At 45.8% G+C, this 10,150-nt stretch overlaps 2 protein-coding genes across 3 annotated transcripts in view; one reads left to right on the forward strand and one right to left on the reverse strand.

Annotated features, from left to right (window-relative positions):
• Positions 1-10,150, forward strand: part of cenpp (centromere protein P) — a gene marked incomplete at both ends in the record, with an annotated part of 78,720 nt that overhangs the window by 41,228 nt on the left and 27,342 nt on the right. The window lies entirely within an intron of this gene.
• aspn (asporin (LRR class 1)) lies at positions 1,244-6,076 on the reverse strand. 2 transcript variants are annotated; one of them, XM_080000569.1, is made up of 8 exons: positions 5,939-6,076; positions 4,330-4,587; positions 4,085-4,197; positions 3,766-3,979; positions 3,420-3,530; positions 3,176-3,269; positions 2,657-2,795; positions 1,244-2,410 (listed from the first exon to the last, which is right to left on the reverse strand). In XM_080000569.1, exons 2-8 carry the CDS (start codon positions 4,538-4,540, stop codon positions 2,213-2,215), a joined length of 1,080 nt encoding a protein of 359 aa, XP_079856695.1. In that variant the 5' UTR covers positions 4,541-4,587; positions 5,939-6,076; the 3' UTR covers positions 1,244-2,212. The 2 variants fall into 2 exon arrangements, with proteins under 2 accessions (XP_079856695.1, XP_079856696.1); XM_080000570.1 differs by lacking the exon at positions 5,939-6,076 and adding an exon at positions 5,700-5,838.

Genomic DNA, 10,150 nt, shown 5'->3' on the forward strand with positions numbered 1-10,150 from the left:
CAAACACTACAACACCCACACACACTACAACACCCACGCTTCTTTTTGGGTGGTGCTGGTGAAACGCTTCCTCTGCATTGAACCATCCTGGCTTGTGCTTCCTCTGGGGGGGGCAGCCAGGAGCAGGGGGCAGCGTTGGTCGACGCCCGGGGACCTGGTGATGAGTGTCCATCCGTGGTCACACCATGATGTGTGCATGTTTTGGGTGGAGGTCCTTACTGACGTTAGGTGGAGGAAACCCCACGTGAGCACGGGGAGAACATGCAAACTCCACCCAGAAAGGCTCCTCATCAGGAGATAACCCACCGGAGCACGGTGCCACCAGCACCCCAGGCGGGAATCGAACCCAGTGCAATGCACTGCGCTGCCGTGCCGTATTGGGGGTGGTCCCCGACATGCCGGGGTCCAAGTTTGATCCAGATCGCTCCATTGTGTTGGAATCATTTAGTAAAAACATGCATTTTTTCATCATGGCCGCAGTGCGCGCGCATGTGCTAATGGGGGCTGGCACAAGCCTCATGCTAGCAGCCTGCTTGGCTGGCACACAGGGTTAGCTGTAGCTGTAGCTGTAGTAGTAGCTGTACTTGGACTGAAGGTAAATAGGATACAAGCTGTAAACCGTACCACCAAGTTCCACAGCGACAGGTATTATTTTACCAGAAGACAACTGGATGAAACGAGGAGGAACATATATGATATAGAGAGAAAGACAGGTCCTCTGTATGTGAAGTCAGTTCAAGCACTTATCAAATGTAGTATTCGTGTCAAGGTAGTTTTGTTCATTTACAAAGTGCCATCAAATAATTCTGTTCCCCAAAACAGGTCAGGGTGCAGTGCATAGTGAGCCTAAGCCTAAGCTGGTATCAATAACTAGCAATCACCAGTACCAACTAGTACCAACTAGCAATAACTAGTAATTACTCGTAATAACTAGTATATGTACTATATGTGCTATATTGCTATATTACTATATTTTCCACTAAATAATATAACATTCCCTGTGTTGTGTTGGAGGAACACACTGAACCTTCAGAGTTCAAACTCAGTACTTCCTCACAGTGCTACACTCAGTACTTCCTCACATCACTTCTCACCTTTCAAATCCTCAACATTCTCAATGTTTTCAATATGAACAAAGTCGTTGTTTCCTCCATGAAATATAGAACGCTGTGCTGCCACAAGGAGGCGCCATGCTGCAGTGTGTGTGTGTAGTATTGTACTAAATGATTACTTTCTGCTCATAGAGATTGGACACATCCTTTATTTGTCTTGACAGATCATTGTGAAAACACATGGACGTGTTGAAGGTACTTGAAGGTCGTAGCGTGGCCTTTGAAGGTCGTAGCGTGGCCTTTGAACCTTCAACATAAAATACATGAACATAAGTTCGCTTCAGCTCTCGGGGCCAGGTCTCCTGCCATGACGTGGATGTGAGCAGCCCTGGTGCACACACCCCTGACAGGAGCAGGTCCAGAGCAGGGGATCTCAACGTGTGGTCAGGGGACCTCCGTGGTCCTCCAAGAGGTTCCAGGGGGTCCCAAGCAAAGTGAATAATAGTTCAACTTAATAGTTAAAAGACGTTAGCACCGTTACAGAATATATAATACAGCCTGTTTCACTGTTCTCTCCCTGACTGGAGCAGAGACGCTGAATCACATCGACAAAGAGCAAAGTTGATCAGATCGGCTCCACAAACTGAATCTGATCAAATGGGATCAAATTCCATTTTGTCAGTCTTGGCCGTCTGTGATGTCACTGCTCTCTCCTTGTTCATGTTTTGGCAAAAAAAACAAAAAACTTAAATCTGACTTTTCAAACCGGGATCCAACATAATAGTTGACTATTTGCGGCGGGCAACTGGATTTGGGCCGGCAACCAGACCGTCTGGTTGCCCCGTTGTCACCGCTTTTCATATGTTAAAAACAAAATAAGCCTGTTTACCTCTGTATCTTTAGAAACCTCCATCAAGGAAAACGAGTCCAAATGGGAAATACGTGAGAATATTGAAACATAGATTATAATTATAAAGGATTATTATCACTCAACTAGAAAATAATCTAAATTCAGCAACCATTTTGTCAGTCTTTGCATCAGCAACCACTTGTAACAGTTGGTGTCTGCCCGGATTCAAACCCTCATCCGATCGCTGGGCGGTACGTGTCTGTGATTGGCTGCTTTCTTGACGATGGGAGGTTGCCACAGGTGGTAGCTTCTACTTGCGGAAGTTCCCCATCTGGACACCGCGCCGGCCGGACACGCAGCGGAACGCCGCCGGCTGGATGCTCCAGTACTTAACTGGGTTGGCGAACAGACTGATGCCCGTGTAGAGGTTCTTCTTAGCGCCGGGCCTGCTGGGGCAGAAGTCGTTGATGCCTACACTGCTTATCTTGTTGGCATGAAGGTAGACCACCTTGGAAAACAGAGAAGGTTGAATTTGGTTTGTGTTTAATAACTGTTATTTATTACAATCATATTAAAAATATCAGGTAAGAACCGAGCGATATCCTTATCTCGGGAGTAGTAGGCGCCGTAGCCGTCCGCCATACAGCTAAGCAACCGTTGGGTTCTAAAGGTAGTTTGATCCGAGTAAACGGTGCGAAGCAGACTGAGCCGGCGGGACCCCGCCCACTGCAGCTTTGCTGTTTCTGAGCCTCACCTGGAGGTAGCGCAGGGAGGCCAGTTCTGCAGGAACCTTCTTCAGCTTGTTGTTGTCCAGGTGGATCTCCCTGATGTTGGGAACGCTGGCCAGGCTGCCGTTCTCCACAGATTTGATCTGGTTAAAACTCAGACCCAGTCTGGAAAGTCAGTCAGAGGGAGAACTAGTCACGACACACACGTCTTTCAGTCAGTTTTTAAATATGCTTGATTTCGAGGTTAAAAATGTGCCTGAACCCCTGAAAAATACAGATGTTCTCTGTTAGTATTAATTCATGGAAATTAAGGGAAAAGGACAAAGTAATAAATATGTTGTTGACGATAATGAATCTCCTCTTGCTCAAAATCAGTTCTTGAAAAGGCGACAGGTCACATGTTATTGTGATAAAAAGTTACATTCAAGTTTTGTTTTGCTCATTGAAAGTGTTGGGAAAGTGCTTGAATTTCATTGACCTCTCCCTCTACAAACCCCGGCTCCGTCCCATGCCCTCAAACCTGTTGTAAGGGGTTAGGTTCTCACCGCTGCAGGTTTCTGTATCTAATGAGGTCTTCGACCTCCACTTTGGAGATGTGGTTGTAGTCCAGACTCAGCTCTGTGATGGAGGGTGGCAGGTCTGGGAAACACAAATGACATCTTACGAAGTGAAACATGGATATATACAGCTGCTTCCCTGCTGTTGAAATGAGGACTTCTTTTCGTGTTTTAGTTCTAGAGCAGTGATGAGATGTGAGTGGGAACCTTCTGATGACCTCTGCGTTTCTACCTTTTGGCACAGCGGTCAGTTTGGCCTCTGCCATGCCGATGTAGAGACTGGACACGCCGTCGAACGCTCCCAGCGCGATCCCACTGTTGGTGAGAGGGTTGGCGCTCATCTCTGTTGATAAAAAACAAGTTAGTATTTTTGCATTTCAATACAGGGGAGGGTGTGGTACCAACCTCACTGTACCTTTCCCTGGACACTGTAGAGAACATACTAGTTTAAAATAACTGAATAACGAGGCGTCATCTTCGTCCTGTTGACCTGGTCCATGACGTCACATCTCACCAGGAGCCAGTGTTTGGCTGACTAGAGTGGCTTTTATTCTCAGCCAAATAGAACCAGTTCTGACCCAGGACGTGCAGGTTCCTCAGGCCTTTGAAGGCCTCCTTCTGGACACGGCTGATGTGGTTCTCGTGAAGGCGTAGCTCCAGCACGTTGCGGGGCAGGTTGGCAGGGATCTGTGTCAGCTGATTGTACGACAGGTAGAGCAGTCTGAGGTGGTCCATGTTCTGGAAAGCTTTGGGATGAATCACGGCGATCTTATTGTTGATCAGGAACAGGGCCTGCAAGTAGACAATGGAAGGAGAATAAAGTGCTGACTTCTCCAGATAAGAGAACTGGGGAAAGAGGTTGAGCCCCCCTGGTGGTGTAATCCTGCAAGCACTTGCATAAAGCTTTTTGAGGCCTTTGAAATCGCCCTCCTTGATCTCTGTGATGTCGTTGTTCTGGAGGTCGATCATCACAGTGTCTTCAGGAATCTTCTCGGGAACAGCAATCAGACCTGTGAACACAGACCATCCACACGGCTCTAACAGCGCAACTAGTACCACGACGAAGACACTCCTAGCACATTATCTGTACAACACTCAAATGGTCTCATTCAACTAATGCTTTAAACATGGACTAGACGGACCCTGGTCCGAGCACTGGACCACCCTAGGCCAACACTGGCATCCGGTGGGGCACTTCTCATCATCTTCATCATCAATGTCATCGTCCTCATCGTCGTCATCAGCGTCGCCCATCATGATGTCATAGCTCCTGAGGAACTCCATGACGTTGATCGGCTGGTAGGGTTTAGCGTTGCCAAGTGCCAGTAGGCACAGGAGGAGGAAGAGCCGCATGGTGGCGTCGCTAGGAGACTGGTTGCTGGTGATACGCCACCGGAGAACTGCCGAGGAAGAGAGAGAAGTCAGGTTCCACAACCAACAGGAAGAGGACCAGAGCGTGACATCAACACTCTACACTGTGAACAGAAATGGTACTAAACTCGATTTAACTGGTGTGCTGCTACGGGCTGTTTCAGAGTCAGCACTGTGGACAAAGGAATGCTTCAGGAGAAAATTGATGTCAAAAGCAGAGAATTGGTGAGAAAGATTCTCTACGTTTAACCCAATCCTGTGCTTTTTAATGGAAAACTCAGTTATTTTTTTACCGATCCTTATTTTCTGATCATTGGGAGTCAATCGTAGTGATTGGCATCAGCGCCAATCCAATCCTAGGGAACACCTTCAGCTGATGGCCGCACCTTGGCCATGCTGGCCTCTGTGCACGACAGCCGGCTGACTTTAAAAACCCATGACTGGATTAATTTAAAAACTGTGTTGACTCCCGATGATCTAAAAATAAGGGGGTTGGGTTAAAAGGTTCCTATAATTTTCAAGCTACATTTTGAAAATCCATTTGCAAAGAGTGATGGAATGTGTTTGTCAAGCAGCGCGCACAAAAACTGATCATTGACTGGAAAAGGCATCGGGACGCCAACACTAATGTTTCTGTAGTCTGCACCTTTCCACCACCTCTGGACATTTGCAGAATAAAGAGGGTTGTTTCCGTCACGCCGGCGGTACAGCAGAGCGTGCGGTTGCCTGAGTGGCTCTGATGGATTCCCAGTCCTTCCATTCAACATTCAGTCAGCCCACAACTATGTGTTGCTGGTCCAGCGTCCTGCATCAGCAGCACATACCACAGAGCCTCCACTGTCCTAGAGCTGTAAATACTGCTGCAACACACTATTATAAATCCATCGAATAACACTCATATTAATCTCACACCATGCGATAATCCTCAGACAGTATCAACTATGACTAGTTGAATGAATGTCCTTAATTTGTAGGTAAATATTTATCTATAAAACCTCTAATCCTCTGGGCACAGTGTTAATGCTTTCAGACTATATTTAAAAATGTAAGTATGGTGAAATAAGTATCATACATTATGAGTTACACATTATGTATAATTGACTCCAAGTCTGAGCAGAGTGAGCTGCATTAGAGACCTTACCTTAAGTTGCCTGAAGGGAGCTGGAAATCCTCAAATGTCTTAATCCAAAAGTTAAGTTGGTAACCTAAAATAGCCTTTCCTAATCAAGGCTTAGTTAGTGAACCTAAATTGTCTAGTATGGATTTGAAGGAGCTCCCTGGGACTGCAGCATTCGATCCCTTCATCAGAAAACCACTGGAAAAGATGACGACAACATTTTTTTGGAAGCTGAGAGCTCCCTGAAGCCGGGCGGGGCCTACCTGAACGTCCAGGTGTGTGCCGGTCCTCTGGAAACCCCTCGGCCGGCAGGAGAATCGGCGCTGAGTCCAGTTGGAAGGGTCTGGTTCTTCAGAGCATCAGACCCCAACTGGCTCCATCCGGCCCCCTCGGTGAAACCAGAAACCACTGCTGCTGGCGTGAGGAGCTCCTGCGGTGGCTGGGATCACAGCGTGTGGAGCAGCCTGGGACTAGGGTTGAGGAGGCATTGTTAGCCGTGCTCATGTGCTTCTCATCAGGAGCTTTGAGGAGCTGCCAGAGCTGTTTAGCTGAAGCTCCTGGGTGATGGAGGCTTTATGTAGAACATTCTGGAAGCTCTGCAGCTTTCCTCCCTTGTGCACCTTTGGCCTTGGGCCAGATTAAATATCCTCCGTCGACCTGAATGACTTGTGCTTTCAGAGCTGTTCACTTTTATAAGAAGGTGCAGCCATGAAAGATCCACTTTCCATCACTTTACCTGATTTTCCAAAAAATAATCAATTGAAAGGCTTCAGGAAATAGGGGTGTGGCTAGTAATTGAACATCACGTATTATCATCACCTTGGCAACCGGTGATCAACAAAGCACATTCTCATGATCAACACCAGTGAGTGAGAGGAAACGGATGTCTTGGGGGGGGTCCTCAGTCACTAGGAGCTGAAGGAGTGAAGTAGGTAAGGTGGGGTGAGCATGGCAGCTTGGAGAATCCCACTTAGTAGTACTGAGCTTCACTTATTGAGCTTTAGGTGCTAAAATCAGCTATTTGGCGAAAATATATGATGGTGATTGGAGTCATTGTATCGCTGCAGGAAGTGACCTCAAAAACATCATACGTACATTTCAACCATTCTGAAAATCCCGGAAGGTTCTATTTTCTCCTAAGGTGCGGGGGTCAGTGAGTATTTCTGCAGATTGTACTATCCAGTGAGCGGTCAGGAGGTCAGTTTTCACAAAGTAGGGTGCAGCAGGAGCAACATGCTGGGTCAACACATTTGAACCAGCATTGAAAACATGACACATTGAGTCTTTTATCCAGTAAATCCATTTGTCAGTCATTGTTCAACACAGTCTGGATCAGCAGAGCTTTCAATAAGAACCATGAAGTACAGAGGTCACAGAGTAGAATCTCTTTTTTTATTCAACGTTCCCTCTGAAGCCACGAAGGAGAGGAGAGAGCAGACGTGCACAGTTCCAGCCCAGTGCCACTGCCCCCTTCCAGTAGATGTTTACTGCTTGGATGGGACTGAGGAGTAGCTCCTAGAATGGAAAGGCTCCGCTCCCTCAGGGGGTTAACGTGCATTACACTACATTACACTATTCCATTTTCCACCCGTGGCCGGGCTTTTGTGCTGAGGGCAGCAGGACGGCTGGTGGGGGGAGGCTGGTGGCTTGGCAGGCGGGCTGACCAGAGTGCTTCTGCTGTCAAACCATCTTTACTAATATTTTCCAATCAGATCTGGTCGAGCGTTTATCTCACCATCGCTGCTCAGACGGGAGGCTGTGGAGCACTTCCTGTTGAGGAGCTCTTCAGACGTAAGCTCTATGAAAGGCTGACCGCCAGGTGTGACGGTTGGTGACCTGTGCAGTGGTTTAGTCTCCGCCTTGTCGTGCTGCTTCACTGTTCATCTCCACCCAACATCCTCCGCCTTGGCTTTCACCTGATATGCACGCAGCATGGCGGGGCATTTCTACCACCCATGTATTGACATTTGATTGATATTTATTTAATACTATTAGTTAGAGTTTTGGAAAGTCACCATTTTGACTCCATTTGGAGCTACCGCTGTGTTGTTTGATATAATAAAAGTGGCCAATACTGAATTTCACATGAAACATTGAATATGCAATGATATATATCTGCACTTTGACCAGTAATGTCAGTTCTGAGAGTACAGTGAGAAAGAGTTGTTGCTTTTAACACATAAATGTAGTCTTGTTTCTGGCTCCATGATATTTATAAAAGGAAAGTCAAAAGAACAATTTTCCCACTGTCTCATTACTGTTGTGAGAATTTTGGGACCTAAAAATTGGGCTTTGGGCCAAAATGGTTTGGGAACCCCTGATCTAAACTCCAGGAGTGGAACCAACCACCGCTTGGAGAACTCGCTGCCACTGACTCTACACATAATGAATGGATCTCATGTCCGTTAGTTTCCAGACCTGAGGTTGTGTTGGAAGAGGTTGTTGTCCGAGCAGCTCGTTGTTGTTCCTGCAGCTTCTGCTGTGAGGGAGCAAGTGGAATAAAAAACACCCTCACGGCACATGAGACGCTCCTGACTCAGCCGCGCTCATACTTTCCAAACCATCCGCCGTCTGGTGGGAGCTCCTCAGCCTGCCGTGGGTGGCTGCGGGCTCCGCAAATACTATTTATTTTATTCATTTTCAAGGGGTTTTGTATTGCACTGGTATCGTAACTGATTTTTTATTCATATGGAATCAGGGGAAGTTTTTTTAAAGAGTTTATTAGATTGTAATTGGTGAGAAAAAAAAACACATTTGATCCCATCCTGCAATTATGTGAATGTCCCCAGCACGTAGGACATGAAACTAGCGGCAGTATTACCTGCTCTTACACCGTCTACATGACTGGAATCAATGTGATTAGAAACACAGCGGTCCTTGATTCTGACTCAGGAAGTGACATCATGTCCATAGTGGCAAAATGATAAAGCGTCACAGCGAGATGGGGATTTTTAGGGGGAAACACCTGAACCTTATTTATCGATCAGCGAATGGGTCCAAAGCATCAGGGCTGAAGGTGACCTCGCCCCTCGACGGCAACGCTTCTCTCCTTACTTGATCAATTCAAACGATTGGACTCCCAATGATCAATAAATATGTTTTAGGTATAAAAAACAAAAAAAAAGTTTTCCTTTCAATCTGTCCTTGATGGTTTTTGAGACGAGATTCACTTGGTGTCGGATCTGATATGATTGGGCTGAAATACCTTAATTTCATACAAGTTTGATGATTAAATTCCCAATTAGTGACTATATGACTGTCTGACTCTTTATGACTGTATGACTCTTAGTGACTATGACTCTTTATGACTGTATGACTCTTAGTGACTGTCTGACTCTTAGTGACTGTATGACTCTTTATGACTGTATGACTCTTAGTGACTGTATGTCTCTTAGTGACTGTCTGACTCTTAGCGACTGACTCTTTATGACTGTCTGACTCTTAGTGACTGTATGACTCTTTATGACTGTATGGCTCTTAGTGACTGTCTGACTCTTAGTGACTGTCTGACTCTTAGTGACTGTATGACTCTTTATGACTGTATGACTCTTAGTGACTGTATGTCTCTTAGTGACTGTCTGACTCTTAGCGACTGACTCTTTATGACTGTCTGACTCTTAGTGACTGTATGTTTCTTAGTGACTGTCTGACTCTTTATGACTCTTTATGACTGACTCTTAGTGACTATGACTATGACTGTCTGACTCTTTATGACTATGACTCTTTATGACTGTATGCCTCTTAGTGACTGTATGTCCCTTAGTGACTGTCTGACTCTTTATGACTGTATGACTCTTAGTGACTGTGACTCTTAGTGACTGTATGACTCTTTATGACTGTCTGACTCTTAGTGACTGTATGACTCTTAGTGACTGTATGTCTCTTAGTGACAGGCTCTTTATGACTGTCTGACTCTTAGTGACTGTCTGACTCTTAGTGACTGACTCTTTGACTGTCTGACTCTTAGTGACTGTATGACTCTGACTCTTAGTGACGATGTCTCTTAGTGACTGTCTGACTCTTAGTGACTGACTGACTCTTAGTGACTGACTCTTTATGACTGTCTGACTCTTAGTGACTGTCTGACTCGTTATGACTGTATGACTCTTAGTGACTATGACTCTTTATGACTGTATGACTCTTTATGACTGTATGACTCTTAGTGACTGTCTGACTCTTAGTGACTGTCTGACTCTTTATGACTATGACTTTTAGTGACTATGACTTTTAGTGACTGTCTGACTCTTAGTGACTGTATGACTCTTAGTGACTATGTCTCTTAGTGACTGACTCTTTATGACTGTCTGACTCTTAGTGACTGTCTGACTCTTAGTGACTGTCTGACTCTTAGTGACTGACTCTTTATGACTGTCTGACTCTTAGTGACTGACTCTTTATGACTGTATGACTTTTAGTGACTGTCTGACTCTTAGTGACTGTATGACTCTTAGTGACTGTATGTCTCTTAGTGACTG

This window comes from Zeus faber, assembly GCF_960531495.2.
Source record: "Zeus faber genome assembly, chromosome: 5".
Taxonomy (NCBI): domain Eukaryota; kingdom Metazoa; phylum Chordata; class Actinopteri; order Zeiformes; family Zeidae; genus Zeus; species Zeus faber.